The sequence below is a fragment of the Amblyraja radiata genome, chromosome 26 (assembly GCF_010909765.2).
Source record: "Amblyraja radiata isolate CabotCenter1 chromosome 26, sAmbRad1.1.pri, whole genome shotgun sequence".
In the NCBI taxonomy this organism is placed as follows: domain Eukaryota; kingdom Metazoa; phylum Chordata; class Chondrichthyes; order Rajiformes; family Rajidae; genus Amblyraja; species Amblyraja radiata.
The window spans coordinates 21,267,818-21,283,370 of NC_045981.1; the positions used below are offsets into that span (position 1 = coordinate 21,267,818).

The 15,553-nt window shown below is 48.7% G+C and overlaps 1 protein-coding gene across 2 annotated transcripts; it reads left to right on the forward strand.

Moving 5' to 3' along the window:
• Positions 1-712: 712 nt before the first annotated feature.
• On the forward strand, positions 713-15,553 carry lrrc59 (leucine rich repeat containing 59). Of its 2 annotated transcripts, none has more exons than XM_033044464.1 (7): positions 713-951; positions 5,185-5,244; positions 9,586-9,744; positions 11,093-11,197; positions 12,172-12,244; positions 13,070-13,258; positions 15,185-15,553. In XM_033044464.1, the coding sequence occupies exons 1-7, from the start codon at positions 805-807 to the stop codon at positions 15,424-15,426; spliced, it is 975 nt and encodes a 324-aa protein (XP_032900355.1). In that variant the 5' UTR covers positions 713-804; the 3' UTR covers positions 15,427-15,553. The 2 variants fall into 2 exon arrangements, with proteins under 2 accessions (XP_032900355.1, XP_032900356.1); XM_033044465.1 differs by having other exon boundaries at positions 717-951; positions 13,088-13,258.

The following is a 15,553-nucleotide window of genomic DNA, read 5'->3' on the forward strand; positions in this document are numbered from 1 at the left end:
GCATTGACCCAGCAGTCCTTCCAAGTGAAACAAAGGTTCACATGCACCTCCTCTAACCTCATCTACTGCATCCGGAGTTCCTGATATGGTGCAGACTTGGTGACCTTTTTGCCAAATACTAACACTTGGTCCGCAAAGGCCTACTGGATCTCCTGGTTGCTTCCCATTTTAACTCTCCTTCCCATTCCCATACTGACTTTCTGAAGGGGCCTCCTTCAATGCCAGAATGGGGCCACCAGCAAAGTGCAGGAACAGTATCCAATATTCCCCTAGGGTAGCTTACAACCGAACTGTATGAACATTGAATTCTCCAATTTTAGGTATCCTTTCACAAACCCTCTCCCCTCCTTCTTCTCCTTCTCCTCCTTCTCCTCCTTCTCCTCCTCTACCACCCCCACCCCCACCCGTACCCTTCCTGGACCTGGACATATTTCTCACCTCTCTCTACATTCCTTCTTCTAGCTTCAAAACTCATTCCCTTTTTCCATCTCTGGCCTTCGTCCAACCATCTGGCGAACCGTCCACCCGTCTGAAGGGTCTCGACCCGAAACGCCACCTATTCCTTCCCTCCAGAGATGCCGCCTGTCCCGCTGAGTTACGCCAACTTTTTGTGTCTATCTGGATGTTGAGTGGTCCGCGGCTCGGTTGCCCTCCAGTCCGCCGGTGGCGCTGCGGGCGGCGGCTCGGTCTGCGGCGTAGACGCCGCTCCTGCCCAGCGGCTCGTTGGCGCCAGCATTGGTCGTGACGTGTCGCGGCGGGAGCGGCCGGAGGGTGGACGGTATCTGTTAGCGGCCCCGCGGGAAGATGCCGAAGAACAGCGGCAAGCAGGTGACGCCAGCCGCCGGCTCCGGCCCCGGCTCCGGCTCAGGCCTGGGGCTGCGGGAGCGGCTGGACGGACACGAGCTCGACCTGAGTCTCAGCGGCCTGAGCGAGGCGCCGGTGCGAGAGCTGGTGAGAGGGGATGGGACACCGGGATCTTCCCACCGTTTCCCCCTCCCACCCCCTCCCTAAACTCCACCCCAAACTTCCCTCCCTCCCCCTCCCCCTTCCCTCCCCCTCCCCTCCCCTCTTCCCCTCTTCCCCTCTTCCCCTCTTTCCCTCTTCCCCTCTTCCCCTCCTCCCCCCCCTCCTCCCTCCCCTCCTCTCTTCCCTCCCCTCTTCCCCTCCCCCCCGCTTCCCCCTCCCCCCTCTTCCCTCCCCTCTTCCCTCCCCTCTTCCCTCCCCTCTTCCCTCCCCTCTTCCCTCCCCTCTTCCCTCCCCTCTTCCCTCCCCTCTTCCCTCCCCTCTTCCCTCCCCTCTTCCCTCCTCTTCCCCCTCCCCCCCTCTTCCCCCTCCCCCCTCTTCCTCCCCTCTTCCCCCTCCCCCTCTTTCCCCTCCCCCCCTCTTCCCTCCCCTCTTCCCCCTCCCCCCCTCTTCCCCCTCTTCCCCCTCCCCCCCTCTTCCCCCCTCCCCTCCCCTCTTCCCTCCCCTCTTCCCCTCCTCCCCTCTTCCCTCCTCTCTTCCCTCCCCTCTTCCCTCCCCTCTTCCCTCCCCTCTTCCCTCCCCTCTTCCCTCCCCTCCCCTCTCCCCCCCCTCCCCTCTTCAGATTCAGATTCAAGTCAAGTTTATTCGTCACATACACATACGAGATGTGCAGTGAAATGAAAGGTGGCACTTCAAAAGTGAATTCAGATTCAACTTTAATTGTCATTGTCAGTGTACAGTACAGAGCCAACGAAATGCAGTTAGCATCTCCCTGGAAGAGCGACATAGAATATGATTTCAATAAATAAAACTATTTACATGTATACAGACATAGTGTTTTTCCTGTGGGAGGAGTGTCGGGGGGCGGCGGCGGGGTGATTGACAGGCACCGAGGTACATTGTTGAGTAGTGTCTCTTCCCCCTCCCCTTTTCTCCCCTCTCCCCCCCTCCCCCCCTCCCCCGTTCTCCTCACACCCCCTATTCTCCCCCCTCCCCTCTTCTCCTCCCCCTCCCCTCTTCTCCTCCCCCTCCCTCTTCGCCCCCCCTCCCCTCTTTGCCCTCTTCGCCCCCCCCTCCCCTCTTTGCCCTCTTCGCCCCCCCCTCCCCTCTTCGCCCCCCTCCCCTCTTCTCCCTCCCCTCTTCTCCCCCCTTCCTCCCCTCTTCTTCCTCCCCCCCTCCTCCCCTCTTCCCCTCCCCTCTTCCCCCCCTCCCCTCTTCCCCCCCTCCCCTCTTCGCCCCCCTCCCCTCTTCCTCCCCTCTTCCCCCCCCCTCCCCTCTCCCCCCCCCCCTCTTCCCCCCCCCCTCCCCTCTTCCCCCCCTCCCCTCTTCCCCCCCTCCCCTCTTCCCCCCTTCTCTTCCCCCCTTCTCCTCTTCCCCCTTCTCCTCTTCCCCCCCTTCCTCCCATTCCTTCCCTCTTCCTCCCCTCTCCCCCCCTCTTCCCTTTCCCTCCTCCCCTTTGCCCCCCCTCCCCTCTCCCCCCCTCCCCACTTCCCCCTCCCCACTTCTCTCCCCTCCACTCTTCCCACCCCCTTCCCTCTCCCCCCCCCTCCCCTCTCCCCCCCCCCTCCCCTCTCCCCCCCTCCCCTCTCCCCTCTCCCTCCCCCCTCCCCTCTCCCCCCCCCTCCCCTTCTTCCCCCCTCCCCTCTCCCCCACTCCCCCCCCTCTCCCTTTCCCTCCTCCCCTCTGTCCTTCCCCCTCCCTCTTCCCCCCTCCCTCTGTCCCCCTCCCTCCTCCCCCTCTCTCCCCCCCCTCCTCCCCTCTTCCTCCCGGCCCTCCCCCCCCCTCCACCTCTCTCCCCCCCTCACCTCACCTCTCCCCCCTCCCCTCTCCCCCCTCCCTACCCCCCCACTTCTCGCCCCCTTCATCCCCTCTCCCCCCCCTCCTCCCCCTCCCCTCTTTCTCCCCCCTCCCCTCTTTCTCTCCCCCTCCCCTCTTTCTCCCCCCTCCCTCTTTCTCCCCCCTCCTCTCCCACCCCCCTCTGCCCCCTCTCTCTCTTTCCTCTCTCTCTATCCCCCCCCTCCTTCCCCCCCCCCTCCCCCATAGCGACATAGAATATGATTTCAATAAATAAACCTATTGACATGTATACAGACATAGTGTTTTTCCTGTGGGAGGAGTGTCGGGGGGCGGCGGGGTGATTGGCAGTCACCGAGGTACATTGTTGAGTAGTGTCTCTTCTCCCCTTCCCCCTCCCCCCCCTCTTCCCCCCCCCCCCCTCCTCCTCCCCCCCCTCTTCCTCCTCCCCCCCTCTTCCTCCCCCCTCTTCCTCCCTCCTCCCTCCCCCCCACTCTCACCCCCTCCCCTCTCACCCCCTCCCCTCCCCTCTCCCCCCCTCCCCTCTCCCCTCCCCTCTCCCCCCTCCACTCTCCTCTTTTCTCCCCCCCTCCACTCTTCCTCTTCCCCCCTCCCCTCTTCTCCCTTCTCACCCCCTCCCCTCTTCTCTCCCCCCCTCTCCTCTTCTCATCCCCCCCTCCCCTCTTCTCTCCCCCCTCCTCCCCTCTTCTCTCCCCTCTTCTCTCCCCCCCCTGCTCCCCTCTTCTCTCCCCCCCTCCCCTCTTCTCTCTCCCCCTCCCCTCTTCTCTCCCCCCCTCCTCCCCTCTTCTCTCTCCCCCCTCCTCCCCTCTTCTCTCCATCCCTCCCCTCGTTCTCATCACCCCCCCTCCCTCTTCTCTTCCCCCCCCTCCCCTCTTCTCATCCCCTCTTCTCTCCCCCCCTCCGCCTCTTCCTCTCCCCCTCCCCTCTTCTCTCCCCCTCCTCCCCTACCCCTCTTCTCGATCCCCCCCCTCCCCTCTTCTCTCCCCCCTCCCCTCTTCTTCCATCTCCCCCCCTCCCCTCTTCTCTCCCCCCCCCTCCCCTCTTCTCTCCCCCCCTCCCCCCTCTTCTCTCTCCCCCTCCCCCCCTCTTCTCTTCCCCCCTTCCCCTCTTCTCTCGCCCCCCCCCCTCTCTTCTCTCCCCCCCCCTCCCCTCTCGCCCCCCTCTCCCCCTCCCCTCTCTTCTCCCCCCTCTCTTCTCCCCTCCTCTCTCTCCTCCTCTCCCTCTCTTTCTCTCTCCCCCTCCCCTCTTTCTCCCCCACCCCTCTTTCTCCCCCCCCTCCTCTCCCCCCCCCTCTGCCCCCCCCCTCTCTCTTTCCTCTCTCTCTCCCCCCCCTCCTTCTCCCCTCCCCCATAGCGACATAGAATATGATTTCAATAAATAAACCTATTGACGTGTATACAGACATAGTGTATTTCCTGTGGCAGGAGTGTCGGGGGGCGGCGGGGAGATTGGCAGTCACCGAGGTACATTGTTGAGTAGTGTCTCTTCCCCCCCCCCTCCCCCTCCCCTCTTCCCCCTCCCCTCTTCTCCCCCTCTCCCCTCCTCCCCGCCCCTCCCCTCCTCTCCTCCCCCCTTCTTCCTCCCCCCCTTCTTCCTCTCCCCCCATCTCTCTCCCCCCATCTCTCTCCCCCCATCTCTCTCCCCCCTCTCTCTCTTCCCCCCTCCCCCCCTCTTCCTCCCCCCCTCTTCTCTCCCCCCTCCCCTCTTCTCTCCCCCCCTCCCCTCTTCTCTCCCCCCCCTCCCCTCTTCTCTCCCCCCTCCTCCCCTCTTCTCTCCCCCCTCCTCCCCTCTTCTCTCCCCCCCTCCTCCCCTCTTCTCTCCCCCCTCCTCCCCTCTTCTCTCCCCCCTCCCCTCTTCTCTCCCCCCTCCCCTCTTCTCTCCCCCCCTCCCCTCTTCTCTCCCCCCCTCCCCTCTTCTCTCCCCCCCTCCCCTCTTCTCTCCCCCCTCCCCTATTCTCTCTCCCCCCTCCCCTCTTCTCTCCCCCCCTCCCCTCTTCTCTCCCCCCCCTCTTCTCTCCCCCCCCTCCCCTCTTCTCTCCCCCCTCCTCTCTTCTCTCCCCCCTCCTCTCTTCTCTCCCCCCTCTTCTCTCCCCCCTCCCCTCTTCTCTCCCCCCCCCTCCCCTCTTCTCTCCCCCCCCCCTCTTCTCTCCCCCCCCTCTCCTCTTCTCTCCCCCCCCCCTCCCCTCTTCTCTTCACCCCCCCCCCCCTCTTCTCCCCCCCCCTCTTCTTATCACGTATGAAGCTTGCACGGGCTCCCTGTAACTGCATGGATTTGTCCCAGGTGTTCTTATTTATTTGCATATTCCACAGACATGGTAAAAAGCATAGCTGTTCAATGTATTTGAGAAAGCCTTTTTTGCTTGTGTTAATGATTTGTGCTGTAAATTGGTCTAATTTGTGTTTGCAGGCTGCTTTGCCTAAGGCCACCACCCTGGATCTGTCCTGCAATAGCTTTGTCTTGTTGCCGGTAAGTCTTTAATGTGCAGTGTGTTGTGAGTTGGTGCCCGTGCAGTGTTTCAGTGGCCCATGTGGTTGCAGAGACATGGCACCAGATGTGAGACAAATTGTCAGCCAGTTAGCATTTGGAATTGGTGCCTGTGGGACTCTGCAGGACGTGATCTTGCTGAGAATGATATTGTGTGTGACAGTCACTGGTACAGCACGGAGACATGAGACTGGTTGTGAAAACAAGGTGTCTCCGGGGCATTTGCCAATAGAACAAGCACCATGACAGTCACTGTTACTGTGTGGTCACACGAGCCTCGGTGTGAGAACAAGATGTCTTCGGGGCATTTACAAAAACAATTACTTTAAAAAAGAACAAGCTTTGGGAATTATGTTCCCTGGTACATTTGTTGTGCTTTCCACAGCTTGTTGTCCTGGCCATGATGTCTCCATCCTGGTTAGTAGTCAGCACAGAATCAATAGGCTGAAGGGCCTTCATCACCTTTGACATAGGAAATCAAAAGGAGTCGGCAGTTTGGCCCCTTAAGAGTGGTTGAACTTTCACCCAGTGCTACTTGCTTAAGCAAGATAATTCCAAAGATTCACCACCATCTAGGAAAAGTTTCCTTTCGTTTATGCCCTTATTGGTCAGTTCCTGCATGACCAGTGATTCCAGACATCCCAGCTGTCTACTTAATCCTTCTTCATATGTTACATCTGCCATCTCAACAATAAATGTGGTGAACCTATTACTGTACTCCTACCACAAGTATATATCTCCTTAATTAGGAAGATTAGACCGTTACACTATATTCTCACCAGGAGAGTCGATAATTGGAACTAGATCATTATACGCAAATCCTCTTGTGATAAAGGACAACACGCCATTAACCATCTCAATTGCCCAGTCTCCTCCTATTCCTCTGTCAAGTCCAGTAATTTGTGTACAAGGACACCGGTGTCCTCCTGAATACCAATGCCTTTCGTTTACTTACCATTTAAAAATGCTCTTTTTCCACCAAAGTGCACATCCTTGCTTCTTTCCAAGTTTTATTCAATCTGCCATGCGATCACTCATTCACTTAAACTGTCCATATCCTCTGAAGTGTGCATTCTCTTCGCAAACTGCCCAGCCAGCCAGCTTTGGATATATTACACTTGATCCCTTCACCATTTTATTGCGTAGAATGTGAACAGCTGGGGCTCATGCATCACCTGCCCAGACACCTTGCTGACCCGAAAGGGGCATTCCTGCTCCTTTGTCTATTAAACCATCATCAATCTACAACAATATATTACTCCCAATATTGTATGCTGTCATTTTGTTAATTAATAATCTCACCTGGCACCTTATGAAAGTCCAAATGCACCATGTTTAAGAAGGAACTGCAGATGCTGGAAAACTCGAAGGTACACAAAAATGCTGGAGAAACTCAGCGGGTGCAGCAGCATCTATGGAGCAAAGGAAATAGGCAACATTTCGGGCCGAAACCCTTCTTCAGCACCATAACTGGTTTCTCTATCTATTTTGTTACAGTCCCCAAAATTAATGGGAACAGATCCATGAAGCATGATTTTCCTTTCATAAATCCATGTTAATGATGCCCAAGTAATACTACTTCTTAGTAATAGAATCCACCATTTTTCTGACAAACTGGTGTGAAGTTCCATTTTTCCATTCCTTCCTTTAGTAATGTGGTTAAATTTGTTACCTTTCAAACAATTGGAACAAGTCTAAAACATGTGTTGGATGATGCTCTAGAGATCTCGATAGTGACCTCTTTCAAATTGCTGGGATATACCTCCTGAGGTCTGGATTTATTGCCTTTCAGTCTCGCTAGTTTCTCCAATGCTTTGTTTTTAACTAATATCAACCACTTTGAGCTCACTGTCAGAGTACTTCACTATTTCTGAGAGATTCTCTGTGCTTTCTGTGAATGAGATTATTCCTGTGGGAGATCTTTACGTTGTTATAAGACAAGGAGACCGCAACAAAACATTTGTTTAATTTTGGTGCCTTTCGTCTTTCCCTAGTGTAACTTCAGTTTATTCGCTGTGTAAAAGGTCCACTTTAACATTTGTTAATATTTTCCTTTTATGGGCTGAAGTACTCTTTAATTCCACAGTTTAGGAAGGAACTGCAGAAGCTAGTTTATACAAAAGATGGACACAAAAGGCTGGAGGTCAGGCAGGTCAGGCAGCATCTCTGGAGAAAAAGAATAGGTAACATTTTGAGTCGGAACACTTTTTTTAGTTTGAAGAAGGGTTCCGACCCGAAACGTAACCTATTCTTTTACCCCAGATAAGCTGCTAGACCCACTGAGTTACTCCAGCATTTTGTGTCTATCTTTAATTCTACTTTTCCTTTCATTATCAGTGCCTTAAACCGCTGCAAATTTGGAAACTTTCCCAAACTTGATGCTTTTGGTAACAACTTTTCCTTTGATTTATTAAAAAAACTTCCCCTGATGTGCTCAGTGAAGGATTACATTCCACTCCATCCTGATATCCCCAATATCAGCTGTCTTCAGCTAAGTTGATTCCATGCAACGCCAACCTGTTTTAGTTTTGGCCTGAAAGGGATATATTAACTGTAAACTGGTAAACTGTGTTAATTCTTTAAATATCTGCTATGCTTAAAATACCATTACTTTCGCATCTTAGGTTGTGTCATTCACATGTATGGCTACGTTAAAGATTGTTCCAAATCACTAAGTATTTTAATGTAAAATTCTATCGTGTCAGTCGTAGAGCACAGAAACAAGCTGTTCAGCCCACTGTCCCCACTCTGACCATCTAATATCTATGTGTACTCATGCCTTTTACCAGCTCTTGGTCTGCAGCCTTCGTGATTCAAATACTCCTCCAGATGCAGTGTCGTTCAAGATTTGAAGTTACCCTCTGAATGGAAAGATAATCTTCCTCGGATTCCATTTAACCCTCTTATTTCTCACCTTAAACGTATGCTACCTAGTCTTAGACACAACTGCAATGGGGAGAAGTTTATGACAATTTACCGTATCTCACCTCTGTAGTCTACAATCCAATGGTATGAACATTGAATTTTCTGTTATTGTCCTCTTTTCTATATCCCCTTTTAGCTCCGGTCACCCTTTTCCCTTCCCTCCTGGTTTCATTCACCCACTCACTTAATCTATATATACTTTGTGGTCTTGTGTACCGGACCACTGACAGCATTCAACTCTGAACTGCTTGCTTATTAATCACCCATTTTCCTCCATTCATTTATGGGGACTGTTTTCTGAATGGCCTACTATTTACAAAAGGCAAAGCTGAATGTTTCAACTACTACTGGCCACAAGTGCTAAGTGGAGGATTCCTCTCCACTTCATCCTGATATCCCCAATATCAGCTGTCTTCAGCTAAGTTGATTTCATGCAACACTGAGCAGGCTGTGCACATTCAATACAACAACGACTGAGATTGACAGGTGTCTTCTCTAGTGCTTGAAGAGTGCTTTAGCCAGGGCTAACCAAAATAGAAGGACGAGGGTTTAAGATGAGAGGGGCAAGATTTAATAGGAACTTGAGGGGCAACTTTTCTACTCGGGGTGGTGGATATATTGCATGAACTGCCAGAGGCAGGTACTATAATGACATTTAAAAGACACTTGGACAGGTGCATGGATAGAAAAGGTTGAGAGGGATATGGGCCAAACGTGGGAGTAGCTGAAATGGGGCATCTTAGTCGACATAGATGAGCCAAAGTGCTGTGCTGTGTGACTAAGTTGCATACCATCTTGACTTGGAAGTATATATTGTGCCTTCATCGTTGTTAGAACAAATGTAACTTCTCATCTAACATCATTGTAGGAGTAACTCCTCAATGGCTGCAGTGGCTTATTATGAAAGTTGCTCACTACATCTTTCACAAGGACAGTGATGCGTGGGGACTAGTGTCTATACTTGTGAGAGACTAGAGGAAATCACACCTGACTTCCAAGTGGAGATTCACAGCGTGAGAGCCTGCCTTAGTGGTGGTGCTGATGACGGGTCATATGGTTTAAAGCTCTCTGCAGAAGCTTGTACATGGGAATTTTCAGTTTCCCGACTGTTTTCTTTAATCTCCATACCTTTTATGGGAGATTGCAGTGCTGAGCGTTTGTAAGGTTGTTCGCTGTCCAAAACTGGCATTCACTATGTACACTGTTCATGCTCTGATTCCTAGCTATTGAAGTGGACAGGTCTCTGTCAGGTTTTGGATAAGCAGGATGATACTTAATTACTGGCTGCCTGTTAATGACTTGATCTTACTTCAGTATCTGGGTTGACTGGTTGGTATTTTTATTGAATTGTGATTTTTATTTCTTCTGTTGTACTTTATTTTTAATACTTTGTTTCAGCCAGAGTTTTGCAGCTTGACGCATCTCATCAGGCTGGATCTCAGCAAGAACCAGCTGCAGGAGCTTCCCTCTGACTTTGGGCGACTTGTTAACCTGCAGCATCTGGACCTGTATAACAACAAGCTGATCAGCTTGCCGGTCACCTTTGCTCAGCTCAAGGTAAGGTGTCTACTCTGACAGCCTAAAGGAAAGAATGGTTTTGTGTCATCTTGTTTCTCACTCTCACTTTATTTGTACTGCAATATTTCTTTCCCACTCCATTTTGAATATTTAAAAACATGCAAGCTGGCCGAAGATGAGAGCTGCACATCCTCTTACCCACCTGGTTCTAACAAGTAATGCCTATCGATCACCCACTTTCTCATTGTGGATCACTACCGCCCTCCCCAAGTTCTCCCTCTGCTCGATTATAACTCCAGCTCCCTCTTGGGCTGTCCCTGGCACATCCTGTGCCAAATGCTAATTCTGAACTCTATGTGAATTCAAACTTAGGTGCATGTCTTCTGCTGTGGATAATTTTCAACATTATTTATTGTGGTGGTATTTATTATTCCCTTAAGAGTCTTTATTTTTTTCTGAGTAGGTGTGGGACTGTATTTTTTTCTTCTGGTGTTTGAAGTGGTAGGTGTGGGACTATATTCAGAAGAAAACCTTGGGCAAGGTGGAGTTTCAGAAATTGATCTTCACGAGAAGAGGGGGAAGAATGCTGTCCTGCAATAAACTTTGTGGCGTTTAAAGCGCAGTTTACCCAATCAATTGAACATCATGGTTATGCTCTCTGACAGGACTATGGACTCAGGCATAGTTGTTGATGAAGAAGCAAAATGATTGCTTCAACGAGCCAATGGCAACGTTGAGACCGGAACTGCAAGTTAATAATTCCATAGATCTGTTAGTAAAACTAAGTTTTCTAAGAAAACTAAGAAATCACTTTTTTAATCAGTGTCCTTGGACTCTTGTTAGAAAATGCATTCAATCTATGCACAGTCAAGTTCCTCTCCTTCTACAATTGAACACTACATGTCTCTGTAAAGTTTTCCCTATGGCACTGACACAATCATCGGTATTCCATACTAACTTTCATGCTTTTCTGAATGGTAGTTAAGGCTAGTTTTCCCTTGTTCTTAAGGGGAGGGGGCATTTACCAAGGCTGTCTCGTTCAGATTTAATAATCATCAATCATTAAAATATAGGATCAAAAAATATCAAATAGAACATTCAAAATCTAACACAAGACTGGGAGTTACTATGTCAATACTGGAAAGTTTTGCACTCCATTTATAGCAGGTAAATGGAAGTAGCTACAGACAAACCTGAGGGAAGGTAAAGAAGAACACTGGTGAGTAGAGAGGAAGAGAGACTGATTGTCATCAAAGGAAACTCTTTGAATTCATGCAGCACTGTTTGCTATCTCAGAAATTTCCAAGTTGACTCATTGCCGTAATTTCTAAGAAGCAGTTTAACAAGGTCTCAAAGTGAGGATAATACTCTTTTTTTTTCTCTGCAGAATTTGAAATGGTTGGATTTAAAAGGAAATCCGCTCGATTCAACGCTCAAGAAGGTGGCAGGGGATTGCCTGGATGAGAAGCAGTGTAAACAAAGTGCAGCCAATGTTAGTTTACTGGTGACCACTGCCTAATTTGGGACAAGGCTGTCTGATAATTCCATGCACAACACAGTTGATTAATACAATAAAAATGTTCAGATTTTCCATGATTGCACCATTTATTATAATATACTGAGGGAAACCCACCCGGCTTTCTCTATTTGGTTTTTAACCTTCTCGCTACCATTGCGCTATCTGCATCTGCAGCCATACTAACCTTGCCTCCTATGTTTACATATGAGGATTGTTCATGAAAATTAACAAACTGCCACAATCCAGACCCAATCCCTTGGCACAGGCTACAAAATGCAAAAACATCCCTCGCCCATCATCCCCTGTCTCCTATCACCAAACCAATTTCAGATCACTTTGTTTAATTGCCCTGGACCTCATGGGCTCATAACTGATTGAACCAGTCTTCCATATAGTTAATTGTCAAAGGCCTAACTCAGGTCCATGTGAACAACTACTCCAACCACATTTACATGTTCACGTTAGTCAGACAGGACCTCCTCTTAACAAAGCCATACTGAGCATTGTGACTAATCCTTGCTTCCCCAAATGCAGATTAATGCTGACCTTCAGAACATTTTCTCACCACTGATTTTAGCCTCTAATTACCTAACATAACCCTGCTGCCTGTTTTGAGTAAAGGTACCACATTTACTGTCCTCTAGTCATCTGATTTCCCTTCTGGGGCCGGAGGTTTGAATGTTCCTGCCAGTGCCCCAACAATCTCCTCCCTTGTGGATTCTGGTTCATCCATCACGCTCTGAAGATTTATCCTCCTTTAAACCCACCACTAAAACCTCCTATATTGCTGTAATCTTGGTGAAACTGGATGGAATATTTGATAATTACTCCACCGTACATCATAATGCCTTTTTAAAGCAGTTACTGTGATAGATCATTTATGTAATTTTACATTATTCAGTTTGGAGAAAATGTGTTGAATTTGTTTTCTCCCTTGGATGCTTAAGGTGCTCCGGTATATGAAAACCATTCAGTCCGAACAAGATCGTGAGAAGCAGCGGCGGCTGCAGGTTGAGCGGGGTGAGAGACTAGTTATCCATGTAATATATTCATCCAATGTACAGCAAATGTCTGCAAGTGGCGGGCAGTCAACAGTTTGAATATCACCCTTATGCAATGATCCTATATATTGGAGCATTGCGTCCCTTCAGTACTTACCTCACTTTTTATTTGTTAAAATATGCAATTTGACTGGGGTTTTCAGAGCCAAACTTAATCTTATTCTTGGTGGCCAACAATCTGGAGACCACTGGTAGCCTGATGCTTGAGGGTCAAAGCTCTTTCTCCTAAGTAAGGAATTGCTCAGTGTTATGATCAAAAGGTACCACATGCACAATTATGTTCGGACATTCAGTCAAAGGCATGGAGCAGCTTTCCTGTGATATCTACCATTGATGCCAAATTGAAAGATTTGCTTTTCTTGGGTGGTCCAAAAACCTCAGCTCTTGAACATCTTTGGGACAATTTCAATATAAGAACATAAGCAAAAGCAGCCGGTCATTTGCTCCATGATTCAGTAAGACAATGGCTGATTTTTGTTTATCTCAACACTACTTTCCTGCACTTGTCCTTGATTTGTTTAATTAATTAAATTTTAAGTGCTATAACATAGGAAAATCCAACAGTCAATTCACAAACAAGAAGGTCTTAACAACAGTAAACAATGTAAATCATTGTTACCCACGATAACAGGAGGTCCATTTCTTTTTCTAATGATCTCAGATCTTTTATGTCCGCATGAAAAGGCAGATGTCCATAGTTTAAAACATCTCATGTGAGGGACGGTGTATAAAAGTCATCAAAAACATTAGCAGAAAGCAAAAGAATTAACGACCATGTTTACAGCCAAATATCTTGTTACAGAGATAGAGAAAAGACAGGAAGCAGAATTGAGGGCTAAGGAAGCAAGAGAACGAGACCTACGTAAACGTGAGAAAATGGAGGAGAAGGAGAGACGCAGGAAGGAGTACGATGCACAGAAAATACAACAGTTGAATGAGCCGAAGGAGAAAAATTATGATGGTGTGTTGGAAAGTAAGTGGTAGGAGCATGAACTGTACTATCCTTGTACAGCTGTAAAAATAGTTTAATTGGGTTAGATGAATATGTGAAAGGCAATATGCATCTTTTTGATAAACTCCAGCACTTGGGTTTAGAACTAACAGTTGATCTATCATTAGTTGCTAAAGCTGGGCAATTTCAAGCATCTGTCACTGTTTGCACGTGTGGACTTTGCTTCTGAAAGGCCTAATTTGTAAATTCATTCAGCATTTCTCAACTAGCAAATATAGATGGCTATGGTGGATGTGATAGGTTAAGCAGAGAGAAACTAAGTTCCAGAGAATACTTTTACATTGCGTAATCCTACCTTTGCATTGTTATCATTTTTCAAAACCTACATCATATTTATTCTAATGGTAATGGTCTCATGGAATATTGCCCAGAAACGTATCCAGTGGTAGACAAGAGCTCTGTATATTCAGTTTGGAGAAAATTCATCTCCAAGTTTGCGGATGACACGAAGCTGGGGGGCAGTGTTAGCTGTGAGGAGGATGCTAGGAGGCTGCAAAGTGACTTGGATAGGTTGGGTGAGTGGGCAAATGCATGGCAGATGCAGTATAATGTGGATACATGTGAGGTTATTCACTTTGGTGGCAAAAACAGGAAAGTAGACTGTTATCTGAATGGTGGCCGATTAGGAAAAGGGGAGATGCAACGAGACCTGGGTGTCATGGTACACCAGTCATTGAAAGTAGGCATGCAGGTGCAGCAGGCAGTGACGAAAGCAAATGGTATGTTAGCATTCATAGCAAAAGGATTTGAGTATAAGAGCAGGGAGGTTCTACTGCAGTTGTACAGGGTCTTGGTGAGACCACACCTGGAGTATTGCGTACAGTTTTGGTCTCCCAATCTGAGGAAAGACATTCTTGCCATAGAGGGAGTACAGAGAAGGTTCACCAGACTGATTCCTGGGATGGCAGGACTTTCATATGAAGAAAGACTGGATAGACTCGGCTTGTACATGCTAGAATTCAGGAGATTGAGGGGGGATCTTATAGAAACTTACAAAATTCTTAAGGGGTTGAACCGGCTAGATGCAGGAAGATTGTTCCCGATGTTGGGGAAGTCCAGAACTAGGGGTCACAGTTTAAGGATAAGAGGGAAGTCTTTTAGGACCGAGATGAGAAAATCATTTTTTACACAGAGAGTGGTGAATCTGTGGAATTCTCTGCCACAGAAGGTAGTTGAGCCCAGTTCATTGGCTATATTTAAGAGGGAGTTAGATGTGGCCCTTGTGGCTAAAGGGATCAGGGGGTATGGAGAGAAGGCAGGGATGGATCAGGGGGTATGGAGAGAAGGCAGGGATGGGATACTGAGTTGGATGATCAGCCATGATCATATCGAATGGCGGTGCAGGCTCGAAGGGCCGAATGGCCTACTCCTGCACCTATTTTCTATGTCTCTATGTCTATATAATTCTCCCTGACCCATCCTCTACTATTAAGAGTAACATTCCATCCAGCATCAATTACTTTTTCTGATGTTGAGCAATATGTCAAGTATCAGGTCTCTTTTAGATGATTTATTGCTTTCACCATTTAGAAACTCAATCAATTTTTATGTCCTCATGTTTGCTTGCATTATAATTTGCATATTTAAATTGCCAGTATTTGTCACTTAATGTCTCCACTTTGTGTCAGCAGCAGCCTTGGTCGTCTTTCTTTGCCATTAACATCCCACATAATATCAGTAATTGCATCAGCCTGTTGAGCATCTAGTGTCTCCTGCTGCTCAGCCAGTTTCCTAATGAAGTGAATAATGTGTCTTCAATCTAATTGCTCCCAAGTGCTGCAGCGAGTTGAGCTGCTGCCTCTGTACAATTCTGCCGCGGGTGCTGTGTGCATGGAGTTTGCACATTCTCAAATAACATGTTGCTTTTTCTTTTCTATATTTTTTTAGAACCAGTTTCATCCACACGTCTATCGACATCTCACAAGAGGCACTCATTCTGCTGGGTGTTGGTGAAGGTTCTCCTCTTCCTGCTGTTCTGCACAATTGCCACTGTGGTAATGTGCAGGAAAATAGAGCTCCCACACAAGCAGCTGTGCAGTACCGTGAATCATCTGTATGAAGACGCACTTCATTACCTGCAGAGAAACCAGGCTCTCCAGAGAATGCTACGCAGCATACCGTTTCCATGACCATGAGCCAGATGAGTCACTGAAATTCCTATGGAATTGATGATTAATTCACGTGTTCTTCTACAGCACATAGACCCTTCAAATGGGTACTCACCTCCCTGCAAAATAAATATTTTTTTGCATTCAA

What these genes read in the sequence shown, in the direction of transcription:
- lrrc59 (XM_033044464.1), top strand. Translation starts at nt 805, where the DNA reads ATGCCGAAGAACAGCGGCAAGCAGGTGACGCCAGCCGCCGGCTCCGGC. An exon ending in ATAGCTTTGTCTTGTTGCCG is followed by an intron (nt 5,245 to 9,585) that starts GTAAGTCTTTAA and finishes ACTTTGTTTCAG; the next exon opens with CCAGAGTTTTGCAGCTTGAC. An exon ending in TCACCTTTGCTCAGCTCAAG is followed by an intron (nt 9,745 to 11,092) that starts GTAAGGTGTCTA and finishes TTTTCTCTGCAG; the next exon opens with AATTTGAAATGGTTGGATTT.